The 17,428-nt window shown below is 45.9% G+C and overlaps 1 protein-coding gene across 1 annotated transcript; it reads left to right on the forward strand.

Moving 5' to 3' along the window:
- Positions 1-410: 410 nt before the first annotated feature.
- On the forward strand, positions 411-16,257 carry LOC128755581 (ephrin type-B receptor 4b-like). The gene is made up of 21 exons (XM_053859320.1): positions 411-999; positions 5,780-5,850; positions 5,913-6,055; positions 6,136-6,493; positions 6,569-6,731; positions 8,598-8,753; positions 9,353-9,495; positions 10,082-10,286; positions 10,371-10,498; positions 10,574-10,739; positions 10,815-10,911; positions 11,184-11,242; positions 11,320-11,433; positions 12,677-12,924; positions 13,071-13,217; positions 13,290-13,358; positions 13,444-13,493; positions 13,619-13,718; positions 13,794-13,987; positions 14,570-14,728; positions 15,039-16,257. The coding sequence occupies exons 1-21, from the start codon at positions 909-911 to the stop codon at positions 15,142-15,144; spliced, it is 2,967 nt and encodes a 988-aa protein (XP_053715295.1). The 5' UTR covers positions 411-908; the 3' UTR covers positions 15,145-16,257.
- Positions 16,258-17,428: the final 1,171 nt, after the last annotated feature.

Below are 17,428 nucleotides of genomic sequence, written 5' to 3' on the forward strand. Positions count from 1 at the left end.
CAAACATGACAAATAATCTCCTTCATTTTTCTCCTAAATCTGGATGTCTGTTGAATTCCTCTTCTGTGTAGATGATTATTTTTGGTCTTCAGTGGCTAGTTTGAATGGTTAAATAACAACATTCATACAATATCGTCAATCTGTTGTCTGTGTTGACTGAGTTTACAAAAGGTCAGGTGAACGTTGGGGTCAGCTCAGGTAGAGCAGATATTCAATATTGACAGTCTCGTAATTCCCTCGTATCAGTCCGTCACGAAGAAGCCGCGCCTTTATTCCTGACTGACAGGCAGCACCTCCAATCACAGGGGGGTAGGGAAGGACTCGCGCGTGTTGTGGGCGGGGTTTCGTCCTGAGTTTCAGAGGCAAAACTTGCGTCTGCTTTTGTCTGAAACTTTTCCTCGGCTGGTTTCTGGACGTCTGGACAGGGACTCACACCGAAACTACGACTGGAACAACCAGCGCTCAGCATTGGACGCCTGTCTGTATAGGTCCTCAGAGAGTGTGTATTGTAACGTCGGTTGCTCATTTATCGGACCGGCGTTTTGGGGCAACCCTCCGGCTGCACGCGCCTGGCCGTCTCCGACTCGCTTGGCCGCCGTCCATGCCTTTCTCCCGGCTTCCGACGCAGCACATTCTCACCTCTTCAGCCGAGGAAAGACACAAAAGAAGACAAGTGATGTGCGGCGTGAGGAGTGAAGCGTAAAGGAAGAAGCACCGGATTCCGAGAGATAGTTCTCTTCTCGCCGCAAGTTTTACAGGAACTCAGAAACTGGAATTTAAACATTTTCTGAGTTGAAAAGTCCGATGTGGTGTATGCGGCGACTCCAAGTGACACCACAGACCAGACAGTCCTGACTCGGACCCGGACTCCAGGTGGATTCTCCCTCAGGTTCGGACGTCCCGTGGGGATGGAGGTGCGGAGGGTGCTGCGGGCCTCCTCCTGCGGGCTCCTGCTGCTCCTTCACCCGCTGCTGTGGAGCTTCAGTCGGGGCGACGAAGGTACGTGTGTCCCGCATCTTCACGACTGTAGTCAAGTCATATGACGACTTTTCTTGAAAGGATTTGATTGAAAAAAATATTAACTGAATCAATAAAAACTCGTCAAAGCCAAGTATTGTTCTGACATTGAAGTGTCCCCTGAGGACTTATCAACCACCAAAGCAGTTGGTAAATCAACTGCATGTATCTGCTAAATATAAACATCTAAATAAAAACATTTATAGAAAACACAAAATGTTGACGGCCGTTTTAAGTCAAAGGGTAAAAATTGCGTCAAGATGATGTCTCTCAAAAATGATAATACACGTCAGTTTATCACCTCTAAAATAAAATAACAAAAGTTTCTCTTAGCCCAAAGTCTGCGGGTAGATGACCGTCACAACACCAGCACATCCTGGACTCTTGTCTGGGAAACATTGCTTTGTCCTGACAGCAGCTTATCAACATCTGGAGTTTTTCTTTAGCCCCTTCTTGAGCTTCGCAGCAACTTGGACAAAGTCAAACAATTATTGAGATAAGTTTGATCTATTTTCCAAACTCAAGTGCATTTGCTTTTCTGAAGAACTGCAGTCTGGGCTCTTTTCAAAGCTGTGATGTGGTCTCTCAGCCACCATGATACGGTTCTTGCTTCGGTGGCCACTTAGATTTTTTTTTGTCCAATCTCACGACTGAAGAAGAGCAGCAGCACTTAAGTGAAGACATATGAAATATGGTTTAAAAAATGCTCTTGAATTTCAGTGGTTATGAGGGAGGCTTGCGTAAAATAAACATCAATCTTTTGCGTGTTATCCAGTTGCTCAGGTGACAATGGAAGGCTACCTGCCAAACTGCCAACGCATTCGTGTCAAACATGCTGTTAACATACCAATCTTGCAAAGTAGAGGGAGAAGCAGTACACCCGGCGATGACAACAGGATGTAGGCATGTCTGTGTGTTCGTCATGAAACTCTGCCTCTAAAGACTGAATGCACTTTATTTATATATTTTTGGTGTTAAAACTCTTCAACGTCTGAAAGAGCTTACAGACTTTTCTATCCCATATTAACTCACCTGCTCATTACTTCCACAGCTCTGTCACATTAAGATTGATCTAAACCAAACAGCAACATTGTGTGATATAATTGGCCATGAGAGAGATGATATAAATACATGAAAGAAGTAGGCAGTCAGACCCCACAGCAGACCCTAAGGAACTATTATAACAATGACAACAACTGTATGCTTCTATCAAACAGTACACGCACCTCTGGCCAGTTGTCAGATGACAGCGACCGTTGTGGAGTTGTTTCTATGCTAAACATGTTCCAACTGGCCAGCAACAGCTACGACTGCGTTCTACAGCGATAGGCTGAGACACAACGTATTCAGCTTATGCTCATTGTTTGGTTTAAAAAAAAGTTCTTTATTTCCTTCGAACATAAACACGAACCCGTTCCAGCCATTTATTCTCTTTCCTGAATCCAACAGATGAAATTCAATTTACTCATGTTTACCTTAAAACCACGACTGAAACCTCAAACTGAAACTCAAGCGCCCGAACCAAACAACAAACGTCTGAACTGCACATCAATACTTTAAAAGCAGACAGAGAGGAACACTGCCTCGGCCAGTCCCTGTATTTGTTTATAAGCTAGAATAGTGGAAATCACGCAACAAGAAATCTACCACGCCAAGGTTGCTGGAATGTTTGTTGTTGTCAAAGACAGCATCCTCTGCCATCTCATGACCAACACTGTCACTGAAGTTAATTGCAAACGTGTGGTTATTATTCTAAAGCTACACCCGACCAAGTCGGGGATGAATCATGAAAACCACACACTTCTACATTTTGCATCCACTCAATTAATCCTGGAAGAGCTGAGAGAATAAAGTCGACTTTTGGGGAAGATTTAGACCTAAACTGGAGCAGATGTCTGGCTGAAGATCCAACATGAGGCAGTTTTCCATCTTTGCAACCAAAAAATGTCAGAGTTGTCATGCGTGTTAACAATTGATCATACACAGAACAAAAAATATTGATCACATACGCTCCGCTTTAAGTTCCAGAACGTATTCTTGGTAGTTACCGCTTTAAACAAGTCGCTAGTTACCAGGCAGAGCTATTTTCAAGCCGTACTAAAATTAGTCGCAACATGAAGACGTCTCAGTGAACGACTTGCTGTTTGTTTTTGAAGATAAATGAGTTTTATATACTTTTGAAGGAACACCGGCGCGTCGTCATCTGGACTCTGGAGTTGCTAGTAGAACTTCTACTAGTAGATTGGTTTATATATGGTGGTCTTTGAACTCTGCTCAAGTGACCTTTTCCAGGACCTCCTCACCACGTAGTGTGTGCTTGTTTGCATGCAATGGCTCATCTGTGACAGAGCAGTTCCTTTAGCTCACTCTAGCCTCATTTGTTTTTAGCGGTGTATTGATTTTTTTTCAGCTAATCTGGAACCTCAATGGCAGCCACAGATTCTTGTTTGATTCTCGCGGCAATAAATACCGCTGACAAGACTCTTGCGAATGACACAAAAACTCCAAATACATTTTAATTAAATGTTTTCTGTCTTTACTCCTGCTCTGTGTCACAAGTCAAAAGGATGTAATTGGCATACGCGTGATAGACTTCAATAAATGTGACAATTTGTTGCACAAGCTGCTGGGGAGATGCCTCGCTCGTCATTCTCCTGTCAAACCTGTCGGATCTCAAGTGAGACGCGCGTGTTGCGATCAGGCCAGTGGGCTGCTGAATTAAACAGTGTGACTGTTTCATACCTGAGTGATGAAACGAAGCCCTTGTCATTTCAGCTTTAACACCATTTGGCCTGAGGCGACTCTCTGACACACACTGGCGAGTCCAGTTTTCAGAGTTTAGTTTGTCTTTATTGTTCCACGTAGGTTTAATTAAAACTTTAATTTCACTCCAATCTCATTTTTGCTGGGCTTTCCTGACTCACGATGTTTTGTTTCAAAGAAAACACAACCCTGGAGGAGCAGCTCAAGTATGAGTCCGAAGTGTTTGGAGTATATTCAACAAGAAAATAACGTGAAAGAAAGTTTATTAAAAAGCAAGGGCCTGCACAGGACCACACACACATGCACACACAGATAAGAGCGTATAATGAGAACACGGAAATCACCATGACAACATCAGCGGGATGTTTATACAAGACACTTGGCCTGTGTGTGTGCGCTTGCTTGCTTGCATGTGCCTGCGTGTATGAGTCTGCAGTCAGTCAGTGCGGAGTATTTCGGTTGAACTTGACTGACATCACTTCTAACTGGGACACATTCTCGTTTTTTGGCAGCAGTATTTCGTCTTGACTGCAAATAGTTTCTCTCACTGGTTGCCATAGCAATGCTGGCTGGACGAACTAACTTGCAAACCAATCTCAGATGGTCTTGTTCGCTGTCTAGGGATCTATGACTTGTCCCGCTAGGCCTTGTAAGCTAGGCCTATGTGAGGCTGCCAAACCAATGCTAACAGCGAGCTCAGTGGAAAATGCTGCGTAAAAAACTTTCATGCTATTTTGAAAGTGTAGTGCAGAAATAAAAATATTTTACTGATCAATTTAGATATTTTCTAGCAATTTTAGATCTCAGAATTTCAAGCATCATTGAAACTGGAGCCCTAATTGTTTAACTGCTACAGTGCAATGTGGAACTGGTGATTGTTGAGATAATTATTTTCATCTAAAGGCAGGAACTACTGCAATTGTGACGCATTCTTAGCGCTAGAATTTGTCTGAATCTGAGTCTTGGTAGAATCAGTTCCTCCCCCGGGCGTCGGTACACACTTGGTCAGTTGTGCATATATTTACACTCTCTTAAATACAAATTGACACATTCCACAGTCTGCACAGAAGTACACAAACACACGGATGATAAATGAGGATGTGCACGCTAAAGACACTTTGGCGTTCGCCTTAAAGTGCTCTGACCATAACTCTTGTGTGGAAATGTTCCTAAAACCTCTCCCAGCCACATCTGTTTCTTGTATGAGTGTGTAAGATGAAGTACTGTCAGAACCTGGCGGAGCAGCGTTTCATTCATGTACTGTTTTGGTTCACGTGATGTGGCAGAGATGTCAGCGTTGCCTGCTCTGACTCTCATTGACAGCTTGTCTGTAAAATGGAGCCACTCAGAGCCAAGTGCGTGAAGCCAGAGACTCCTTAAAGGGATTAAACATGTGAAGTGTGAAAAACACACTGACCTGGATACACACACAGACTCAGCCCGGTGCCCTTCACGTCCTATTCCTCAAATCACTTCTTATTTTAATTAACCGACAAGGAGGGTTAGAGTCCAGAAGGTGTGTGTGTGTCTGTGTGTGCGTGAACATGCATGTGTGTTTGAATGTGTGTGTAATTACAGCTGAAGAAAAAGAGAAAGCCGACCATTTCATCATTCCGCTTGGTAGCAGCTGAGGAATGGCACTCTATAATTGTGTGTGTGCGTGCGTGCGTGTGTGTGTGTGTGTCGTATGACTTCTTCAAAAGACAAGTCTGCAAATTCCCAGTGAATGCCCGTGAACCTGTCAGTCGTATCAGCGGTCAGCCATGATGAATATGCAGCTGAATGATGTGAACTTGATACCGATCACGGAACCTGTCTGTCCTTTGACTCACTTCTCTCTGACCTGTCTGTCTCACATGGCTCTCCCTTGGCCTGTCTAATCCTCTCCTTCAGTCTCACTCACCTGTCTCCGCACCTGACTGCTGACTCAAACCTTGGTCCACCTGACTCACCCGTTGGGAAGCCAGACTCACCTGTCTTCTCCTGTATGTGTTTCCAGAAGTGCTGATGAACACCAAACTGGCAACCTCTGACCTTCTCTGGACTAACTATCCGCCTGATAACCGCCAGGTATGGACACACGCGTATGCACTCTGTGCTAGCCTCTTGCTAACCAACATGCCTGTCTACAGTGGGAAGAAGTTAGCGGTCTGGATGACGAGGGCAATAGTGTTCGGATCCATGAGATCTGCACGCTTGGTGATCCTGACTCTTACTGGTTACGAACTCGCTGGATTCCTCGCGGAGAAGCAACCACTATTTACGTAGAAATCCGGTACGTTTATTTCATTTCCACATCTGTTAATCCTAAGTCACGTGATAACTAATTTGACTGTAATGGCACCCCTCCTTCAGGTTCACCATGGTAGAGTGCTCCCTCAAAGCACACTGCAAGGAAACCTTCAACCTTTACCAGTATCAGGCCGACAGTGACGAAGCCACGGCCACACACCCAGCCTGGATGGAGAACCCGTACGTCAAGGTGGCTACGGTAGCTGCGGACCACCTTCTTTTTAAAGGCCGGGAGCGCCGCTTCAATGTTAAACTACTGCGACTGGAGCCCATGCAGAAGGCAGGATTCCATTTGGCATTCCAAAGCCAGAGTGCCTGTATGGCACTGCTGTCCGTCAGAGTCTTTTACAGGAAGTGCCCTTCCATCCGCCGCGCCTTCGCCTCCTTCCCTGAGACTATCCCGCACTCACTGGTGGAGCAGGTACTTTCACGTGGCTGCAACGCAGCTTGTTGTATTGTATGGGATTATTTCAAAAATCTTCTGTGTTTGTTTTAGGCTCAGGGTGTGTGTGTGGAGAACGCCATCACACCTCCAGGAGAGCTCTCACAGCCTCCCAGCATGCTCTGCGGAGAGGATGGGCAGTGGGTCGGGCAACCAACTTCCAGCTGTGCTTGTCGCCCGGGATATGAAACTGGCACATCTGATGTGCGTTGTCGAGGTAAGAGTTGAGTGTTATCAGTCAGCTTGTGAAGGAGAACACACACACAGGTGGTTATGATCATCATGACTCAAAAGCTGCTCGCTGGTTGAACCATTCTCGGCAGAGGACTTATGAACCCTCATATACTCCCACATGGGGATGAAATCTCATCACCATATTTCATACAGCCATGTTCTTAATCACACGCACATTCGCAATTTGTTTTTTTTAAAACATGCTTTCAGTCCGAAGTGGGCTGCAGTGGTTTGGGTCATGACACGTCTCCTGGTGTAAACAAGCTCCCCCCGATTCATCAAAACCTCTTCAAAGCGCACTGGCTTCTGTTCAAATGCATCATCATAATAGAAAAGTCACCGAGAAATAATAAACTAATCAGCGGCTGGTGCCGTCACCTCTGCTGCTTCGTTACAGCTGATAAAACAAACTGACACTTCAGACCTGTTGTGACTCGCCGAGATCCGACCCGACCCGGCCCGGCCCGCTGGGATTTACTTTTCTGACTCAAAGTTGTCGTTTTTTTTCTTCCCCTTCTGCAGTAAAAGTGTCTTCAGTTTCTGAAGTGTGTGTCTCTTCTATCTGCGCTGCACATTCTTTGTGCTGTGAGTGTAAACAGAGACAATATGAAGCCGATTAGAGACGCGTGTTGACAGACAGAGACAGCATCACGACAAGACGAGGTTCAACATGTTCCCCCGGCCGTTGTCTCTAACAAGAATCTCGGGAGGGACTTTTAACTTCGTCGAGTGCTTCTGCTTTATAAATGTGAAACAGCCGTCAATTGAAAAGGAGTTCAACTTTCTCCACAGATGTGAGATTGCTGCTGCTGCTGCTAGATTGTTGTGGATAAAAGTAGGTTGACAGTTTGGTTGTTCCTGTTATTCTCTGCGAGGTCAGAGTTCAGGCGACTGCTACCAGGAAGCTCTGCACAGGCGACAGCGGCCGGGGGTCTCTACTGACACACAGCCAGGGGAGAGGGCTTAGTCTAACAGCCTGGCTGAGTGAAAAGTTCAAAGGTTAACTTCTGCTGCTTAAACTGCTGGAATGCGCGCCTGTGTGTGTGTGTGTGTGTGTGTGAGTGCGGCGTGGCGGGGGATAGCAGTGATGACATCATGGCAGCACTTTCCACATCCCGCTGTAGCCAAGGTCATTTCCTGCCCCTCATTGTGTGTGATGCTCCGCCCTCATCCACACTGGGCCTGACGCTCCAGAAACAGGAATGATTCCTGCTGTGGAAGTGTCAGGCTGCTGCTCATACCGTCAACGTGCGGACGCATCTCTCAACGTCCGCTGTCAGCGACCACCAGCGCTCTCGTTTGTCATGTTGACAGACAGAGTTGTCATGATTCATCATGTTCAAGCCTCGTCCTCAATTTTTCACGGAGAGAGGCGATCCTTCATGAACTGTCAGCAGATCGCACAACAGCTTCAAGTTTGAATCAAACAGAAAAATGTTGTTGACAGTGGTTTTTAAAAAACATTCTTGCTGTTGTTTTGTGCAATTTGAGGTTCATGGATTTAGTAGTTGAATTATTGTAGCTGTTTTTTTAGACTTTGGTCTGACTCTGGCTCATTAGGGTCCAGGCCAAGGTGGGTCAAAGGTCTGTCAGGGGCCGACAGTTTCATATTTCACCAGCACCTGCAGGCAGGTATTCCCACATGTCTGGTTCGGCTGCTTTTCACACTGCAGTTTTCATCAGATTGTAAGCAGTAGAATGTTACTTTTCATGCTGAGTCCATCAGTTAATCGAGCAGATTCTGTAATCATCCGGTCCAATGACTTCCACGGATAAAAGTGACCAATCTGTTAATCGGAGGTTGTTTATTAGTCGGCAGATGTTGATTCTCACCTTCTGTTCCCCTCAGCTTGCACATCGGGCCGTTTTAAGTCGGAATCTGGACCAAGTGGTTGCCGAGTGTGTCCGGCCAACAGCAACACCCGGATCCCCGGCTCCGCCTACTGCTTGTGTCTCCCTGGTTACTACCGAGCCGACTCAGACCCGCCACATGCCGCTTGCACTCGTAAGACTGTTTAACTTGGCCTGTTTTCTTGAAAGACTTTGAAAAATGGAGAGTCAGATATCGGAGTTTGTCTCAAGTAAATCTGGTGCAAGAAAGAATTCAAATCTGTAATTATTTTGGGAAGTTTGGGGAATAAAATCCTGCTTGGTCATTCCTGTCGGACCAGCGTAATAAGACGGAAATTAATGGGCCCATTACCTCCCTGTGTGGGTTGGCAGGGATAATTAAGGGTCACACAGGTAAGATAAGAATCGGCTCACAAACACACACACACACACTGGGGTTTTGGGTTTCTGACAGGGGAAGTGGAGGGTCGTTATCTGCCGGTTCATCTGTCAGTCAGCTCCAGAGGAAGAAAGATTCCAAACTTCAGTTTCTCAAATCTGCCCCCTTTTGTTTTCAAAACTTAGCCGACTTAAAGTGGGAGGGTGAATTTAAGGTAAAACCAACAAAACCTTACTTCAAAGACGACGTGAGCAGGAACGTGCCAGACGCATTACACTCGAACGTCAGCCTGTGACTGCATTTATTTGGAGACTAAGTTCTTAACCTCTGATGTCACTTGGCCGTGTTTGACCCTTGACCTCTGATCCCTGCAGGCCCCCCCTCTGCACCCCGCTCAATTGTCAGTCAAATCAATGACACCACTGTCACCTTGGAGTGGAGTGAGCCGCTGGACCGAGGAGGACGTCCCGACCTCACATATCGCATTATCTGCTCCATCTGCAGGCCCACTGCCAAGGTAACTAGTCCACTCACACCAGGAGAGTCCAGACCAGGACAAGCGGTCTGGAACAGGCATTGTGTTAGGTATGCGATGAAGAAAACTATGTGTCACTAAAACTGGTTCTGTCAGACCTGGACCAGTTACTTCATTACTCATTCAAACGTTGTGTACCGTGGCTCCTGGCTCGTATATAATTCAGTGTTTAAGTGAGACTCAATGCAAATGTTTTCATGGAATACTTCAAAACATCAATCAAATTGAACATATTTTTCTCTTATTTTATTTTTTAAACTCAACTTATTTTATTACTTTGAGCATTTTTAGCATTCTATTATAATATTTTTGATTCAACCTTTTTCCTGCCTGACATTTTTCTTTTATAAAAGTATATCCAAGTGTCTTCTTCATTTTCCAATCTTGTCTTTGTCGTCATGTTGCTTGTGCAAGTAATATTCACTCCACCATCGTCTTATTATTTCACCATGTCAGAATGTAGAGGACCCCTCCCGAAAATAGCCTCAGTGGGAAATTCGACTGTGCTATCCAACCTTCCTTGTTACCAAAACATTCAGTGGCTCCATGTTCCTTCCTCCTCCTGCAGGGATTAGCCAGCTCCTGCTCTCCATGTGACGACGGCGTCTTGTTCAAGCCAGCCCAGCAGGGTCTGACTCAGCGGCGTGTTGTGGTTGGGGGTCTCATCCCACACTCCAGTTACAGCTTTACTATCCAAGCTCTCAATGGCGTCTCTGAAATCAGCCAGGTGGAGCCGTCCTCCAATCGGGTCAATGTCACTACGAGGAAAGATGGTAAAGAGACAACTACTGGTCACATGATGTGGATTTACGTTGTTGATGAATCTTGTCCACTAATAATACATGTTTGTGTTGTAGTTCCTCTCCCAGTTGTCGGTCTGAGAAGGGTGGCTGCCTCAGAGTCCACTTTTACATTGGAGTGGAACGCTGCTCTTTTACAGAACCAGAACCACATCCTGGACTACCAGCTGCGTTACTATGCCAAGGTAAACTTGGACTTAATGACCAAACCTGCTCTCATGTGTGTTGCCTTGGTCTGAGTGAATTGTCATCGTGTTCAGGACGGGGAGGATGCGGGCCAGTGGCACTACCTGTCCAGCAGGACTTCGTCTGTGGTGATCCCTGGACTGCGACGGTCTACGCAGTACCTGGTGCAGGTTCGGGCCCGTTCCCAGGCTGGTTACGGGCCATTCAGCGCTGCAGGCAGCTTCAGCACACTTCCGGATGGTAGGAAGACTGATGTCTAATGGTTTGCTTGACTGACTGGCTCACAATGTTTACGCTTGCCGCTTTATTTTGAAGGGGTGGCTCACGGCCAGCTGGTTCTGACTGCTGTTCTGGTGTCTTTGGCGATCCTGCTGCTGATGGCTGCCGTGATTATTGCTCTCTGCTGCTACCGGTAAGAATTGGAGTTGCATGTGCCAGGAAGTTAATAACAATGAGATGCTGACCTTGAGAAATGCACACACACAAACACGCACACATGCAGTCGGGTGTGTGGTGATGACCATTATCAGAGAAAATGGACACAATGAGATGAGAACATTCCTGGGAAAAGGAAAAAAGCCCTTTCCTCCTGCCTCTCTGTCTCTGCGTGACAATAAATGTCTGACTTTTGTAACTATAACTGCGTTTGTCTGTCGTCTGACCGTCTGCCTGCTTGTCCCACAGCAGGAGACGTAAGGAGTCACAAATCAGCGACAAAATTGGCCACTACCAGATGGGACAAAGTAAGTTCACCTGACGTGAAGAGGCTGGGGATAGTGGCATGGCTTCAGCTCACTAATGCACACCCACCTTTTTTTAGCAATGAAAGTTTACATTGACCCCTTCACCTATGAAGACCCCAACGAAGCTGTGAGAGAGTTCGCCAAGGAGATTGATGCTTCGTTTGTGAAGATTGAAGAAGTGATCGGAGCAGGTAAGCTCGTGTTTGTGTCACCTGTGCTGCGTCTTTCAGGAGCTCAAATAAAGTCATATATTGTAATCATCAGAAACAGGGTCCCACCTTTGTCAGGTTTCATCGGTGTTGGACTCTACAAGAATATTACTTAAAAAATACAAAGACACAACACAAAGAAAAATTGGAGCTTAAAGAAGCTGAAATTTAAGTGGATGAAGTGAATCCACATATCTCCACATGAAATATGACAAAAAAGGATAGGTTTGGGAAGTGTGTGTCTCATGTTAGGGTCTGCTATAGACCTATTAATAGTGAGCCTTGGTTTTTCTGTTGTAAGCTGCCGCTGGTGTCAAAGCCTCCTACTTTGAAATGTCCACCAAATGGAAACTATCAGGTTTCCATCTCTGGAGTCTTCTCTGAGAAAACATGAGGTCACTTTTGTCCTACAACATGAATCCAGTCTTATTAAAAGTAAACACAACTGTGTGAGTGCTTGTGTGTTTGTGCGTGCATGTTAGCGCTAACGTGTCCTGTGTGTGTGGGTGTGTAGGTGAGGGAGTTTAGGTGTGTCTGTCGTCCACGCAGTCATGAAAACCCAGCGGCTTTGTTTCTGTAGTAACTGCTATCTGGTTACTTCTAATGTCATCACCAGAGACTACTACTGTTACAGTAGACACACACACACACACACACACACACACACACACACACACACACACACACACACACACACACACACACACACACACACACACACACACACATGTATCCACTTGTGTGTGAGTGTTGTATGAAGTCCTGGTATGTACTAATGAGCCTTAAAGGAACATTACACCTCAGAAACAATGCTGTTTCTAAGAGTGGAGTCCCTCAGGATTCTGTGCTCGGGCTTTTCTAGTTTTAGAAAACTGTACTACCTTTGTATTAGAGTCATGTTTGAACCTCAGCTCAAGGGCCTCTCTGAGTCAAGCTAGCCTGTAGCCAATTTCCTCAGCGTCAATACTTCACCGTATGTAACATAGTCAAATGTGCTGGTGAGTGTTCTTGCCTTGACAGGCACTTCATGTTCCAATTCTTCAATCTTTGAAACATGTTCAGTCCTTCAATTAGATTATGAAGTTTGAACTTAGATGTTGGACTTTTAATGGGTAGCGTTCTGGAAACCTGAGAGATTCAACATTTTTACCTTGTTTGTTTTCTCCCACATGTGTTGTGTTCTTTCATATTGTGTGTCTTAAAACAAATCTTTTCTTGTGGCCAGGTGAATTCGGGGAAGTGTGCCGTGGTCGCCTGCGAGTCCCTGGCCGGAAGGAAAACTATGTGGCCATCAAGACACTGAAGGGCGGCTACACCGAGAAGCAGAGGCGGGACTTCTTGTCGGAGGCGTCCATCATGGGCCAGTTTCAGCACCCCAACATCATCCACCTGGAGGGCGTCATCACCACTTCCTGTCCCGTCATGATCCTCACAGAGTTTATGGAGAATGGAGCTCTAGACAGTTTCCTGAGGGTGAGAGAGTCTTCCACACAAAGATGTTGACGCTAACACCTGAAGTATAGAAGCTCTAAGCTTTTCTCTCCGATCCTTCCCAGCCTGTATTTGTCAAAAAAACACTGTCAGCTGTGTTTAGTTAACTACATCTGTCCATCCATCAGGTGAATGACGGTCAGTTCACCACTATCCAGCTGGTGGGAATGTTGCGAGGGATCGCAGCAGGGATGAAATATCTGTCGGACATGAGCTTTGTCCACCGAGACCTCGCCGCTCGTAACATCCTGGTCAACTCCAATCTGGTCTGCAAGGTATGACCAGGCCGCTGGCTCGCAGGTTGCTCTCCATGCCTACTGATCTGACAATTTCCTTCTTTTGTTCAGGTCTCTGATTTTGGTCTCAGCCGGTTCTTGACCGAAAACTCTTCAGACCCGACGTACACCAGCTCCCTGGTGAGTCGAACAAAGAAGAGCTGATGTGATGATATCAGTTTTTGTCAGTCTCTCATGTACTCAGGCTTTTGTGTGTGTCACTCAGGGAGGGAAGATTCCCATACGCTGGACGGCTCCTGAAGCCATCGCCTACAGGTGAGCTTCACTCCACTCAGACCTTCTGGCTCCGTCTCATTTTCACTCTCCAATTTCGACTCACACATTTTTTGTGTAAAGCCAGATCTGATTGTTGGCATGAACAGAACCATTACTCTTTGCAGGAAATTTACGTCAGCGAGTGATGCTTGGAGTTACGGGATCGTCATGTGGGAAGTGATGTCATACGGGGAACGACCATACTGGGACATGAGTAACCAGGATGTAAGCACCTCCTTTGTTCTGCTACAGTACAGTCCCTCGACTCTGGGCTTAATCTGGCCTCTCTCTGCTATTCAGGTTATTAACGCCATCGAACAAGACTACCGGCTGCCGCCGCCCCCAGAGTGTCCCGCCTCCCTGCACGGCCTCATGCTGGACTGCTGGCAGAAGGAGCGAGCCAACCGCCCGAGGTTCTGCGACGTGGTGGCCGCGCTCGACCGGCTGATCCGAAATCCTGCTTCGCTGAAGGTGACCCATCCAGAGGGACCCAGGTGAGCTGACTTCAATAAGTGACGTGACGCATGCGTGTGGGCACATATGTGTGTGTGTGTGTCCAAATAAAAGTGCTCCACTGATTGTGGGTCAGGAAGATCCCCTTAATAAGTGACAGATGGGTGTCAGGTGTCTTGTTAGTCATCCTTCGGTGGGATTTGTCCATTCCAGAGGTGGGCTGGAATTTCTGCAGAGGGGAGGGGGATTCATGAAGACAATCCAGACAGCTTTGTCATGTGGCTCCTCAGAGTACAAACAGGTCCTGCTCACTAAACTTTTTAATTCCAGCCATAAGGATGTAGACAGAGCCCTGCTGGGAGTGATCCCAGCCTCAGTTGGAAACGTGTTCCCAAACTTCCTTCCCTCTCGGAATTTGATTGACAGAGGTGGAATGTAATTTATACAGCAGCTGCTGGGGGTCAGGGGGTCGAAGGTCCATGGTGAAGAAAAGAGGAGCACACAAACGGGGCGGGGCCAACCGCCCTGCCAGCTGTGTGATTGACAGTTGTTTATATAGATGCAGACACGAGTGTTTATCAGAGCAGGTGCAGAATACTTCAACATTTCTCTCGGTCTCACAGTCCGTCCCAGCCGCTGCTGGACCAGCGGATCCCGCCTCCCCTGTCCGCCTGCGGTTCTGTCTCGGAGTGGCTCCGGGCCATCAAGATGGAGCGCTATGAGCAAAGCTTCCTGCAGGCCGGATTCACAAGCCTGGATCTTGTCTCTCAGCTGGACACAGAGTAAGACCACATCCATTACGTATTCTGTGTGTGTGTGTGTGCGCGCTTTGTTTATCATACTTTGTAGAGACCAATTCTTGACAAACCGTATGACATTGGGAGGACATTTGGCTGGTTGGTTCAGAGTCCTGGTTAAGGTTAGCCATTTTTTTGGATGGTTAGGTTTAGGGTGAGAGACTGAGGAAAGCATTATGGCTATGAGAAACCTCACTATGTCCCCACAAGGATAGAAAAACAAACGTGTGGGTGGGGAGGGTGTGAGTGTGTGTGTGGCTCTAAATAACAGATGATATCTGCTGTTTATCCGCAGAGATCTTCTCAGAGTGGGTGTGACCCTTGCTGGGCACCAGAAGAAAATCCTCTCCTCCATCCAGACACTGAGGATACACAAGGTTTCGCCCACCATGGTCTACTGACCAATTATATGTCTCTTAATGGACAGCAGCTCTGTTCTTTTGTCACCAGTCTGAAAGCCTGTGGACAAAAGAAACTCCACTGACAGAAAGTATGACTCACTTAAGCAGCACAAACTCAGGGGAGGTCTGTGTCATTGTTCTTTCAGCCAATAAGGGTTGTCAGCTGCTGAAGTCTCGGCCTATTGGCCAGCCAACAGTTGCTCAGGAAACTGAATCTGCGACCAACTCCTGGACACACTTGGTGTGAAATGGGCTTTGTTTGGATCCAAATGTGTCAACAAGGGTTGATCTGAGCTCAGACATTCTCTGGAATCTTCTGATGCTTAAGGAATTTGGAATTCAAAACAGTACTATCGGCTCTTTGGATCATCAGATGGTCAAACAGGAGACCTTGAAACGGTGCTAGAAGGAATTTGCTTGGACTGTCCTCAGAAGTTGTTGAATCACTCCACCTCTTCTTCAAGATCCAGTGGAGCCACACAGAAACCTCCTGGACACTCCACTCAGACACTCGGGTGTTTCTGTGCCAGTTTGAAAACATTCATGGGATATTCGGTCCGTGGATGCCTGTTGGAGGAAATGTATGTTGTTCCGTTTGGACACATGGACCCTGTGAGTCACATTCCAGGACGGATTCAAGAATCACTCAATAACTCCACTGGGAAATCTGCCCGTGCACTTCAGGAAATCTTTTCAATAACTGGAGAAGTAGGTTCAGACAGTTGGAACTGTGCGCAGAACTGGTGGTGTCACAAGTGGAGGAACATTTCTGAAGTCGCTGCCAAATCTTTGGTGGATGGAAAGAGTTTTGCAACTTTTTAATGTTCTTAAAGTTCTGTACCAGAGCCCTTAATTACTCCCATTTTTGGGATCAAAAACGAAAATCAGGAACTATCGATGATTATTGGTGACTAATTGTTTGCAGTTTCAACATGAGGACTGAATCAGTTACCAAATATCTCTGTGATCACGAAACTGTGGACTGAACCAAATCACTAGGTTGTTTTTGTCTTTTAAAAATATATATTTTTTAGCACTTTTTGTACATGTTTGGCCTGAATCAAGCAAAGAAGAGATCTGAGTTTTATACTGAATATACATTTCCTGAGAAAAAGTGTTCTGTAAAGAATTTAAATAAAAACTATGTTTGTGTTCTACTTGACTCTTCAGTATGTGTGAGTGGAGAGGTGAAGACGGCAGATTGAATCATATGATACACAAATAAAAACAACTTGTGTGCTGATAAAAAGAGGTGCACAAAAATATAGGTTCGATATGGTTCTCAGTTTTAAACCTTCAATTGAGAAGCAACACAAATGCAAACTATGAACAACTACAACACACCTTTTCCTTTCAATTGGTTTTTGAAATAACATTCTCAAAAAAAAACAAATTACGAAAAGAATATTACTACAACCTTCAATCATACTCTTTACTCTATTTAACCGATATATGATGATTCTTCACTGAATGTGACGATAGATTCCAGCGATGTAGAAAACACGGCTGCTTCCTCACGCCAACAGTGCGATTTTTGTGTCTCTCTCTTGTGTCCTTGCGTGTCTCTCATTATAGCACAAGTTCCGCGTATCGTTACACCCCACGTATTTACACATGGTCACTGACATGTGAGTGGCCGAGTACAGAGGGACTCCACGTATTGTTTTGATTACTAGAACCTCTTGTGACATGAAGATGTTCCATGAAGTTCACAAGTTCAACAAGAACTGAAGCCAGCTTTATCATCGAAAGTCACCAGTCCAGCGTTGCTGCTAGCTCCCCGCATCAGTCTTGTCATGAGTCAAACACCAGTTAAATCAATAATTGTTTGACTTTCTCCGAGTTCTGCTTGATAATCATTGTGACAGAGACGTAAGTTACAGTGCTGGGACCGTTTTACAGCGCCGGAATCAAATATTTCTGCGGTTGTTTCAACTAGTGAAGACATTCATCAGTTTCATTTGTGATTAGAGAAAATAAACAACTATGAACAGAATGGGAGCCAAGATAAAATGGGCTCTATAAAGAGCCAGGTCATTATGCTGCATTTAATGGTTCCACTGCCTTCATGGGAAAGGGGGGCGGCAGTGGACCAAGAATAACAGGTTAAAATGAGGCACCTGGACATGGTGGGAGTTCTGGTTTCCAAGGTAGAATGAAGCAAGCCGCTGACTGGAATATGACTCCAGACTGAGGAACCTCTTTGATATGAAGGTGAAACAGCTTCAAAACCAAGCTCACTTTTTGGGTGTTTGATGACCTGCGAGCCCTCTGAAGCGCTCCA

The sequence above is a fragment of the Synchiropus splendidus genome, chromosome 3 (assembly GCF_027744825.2).
Source record: "Synchiropus splendidus isolate RoL2022-P1 chromosome 3, RoL_Sspl_1.0, whole genome shotgun sequence".
NCBI lineage: Eukaryota > Metazoa > Chordata > Actinopteri > Syngnathiformes > Callionymidae > Synchiropus > Synchiropus splendidus.

Bases quoted from the DNA above. Each gene is read 5' to 3' on its own strand.
- LOC128755581 (XM_053859320.1), top strand. From the start codon at position 909: ATGGAGGTGCGGAGGGTGCTGCGGGCCTCCTCCTGCGGGCTCCTGCTG. The intron at 6,732-8,597 runs GTAAGAGTTGAG...TGTTCCCCTCAG, and splicing joins ATCTGATGTGCGTTGTCGAG to CTTGCACATCGGGCCGTTTT. The intron at 10,740-10,814 runs GTAGGAAGACTG...TTTATTTTGAAG, and splicing joins CTTCAGCACACTTCCGGATG to GGGTGGCTCACGGCCAGCTG.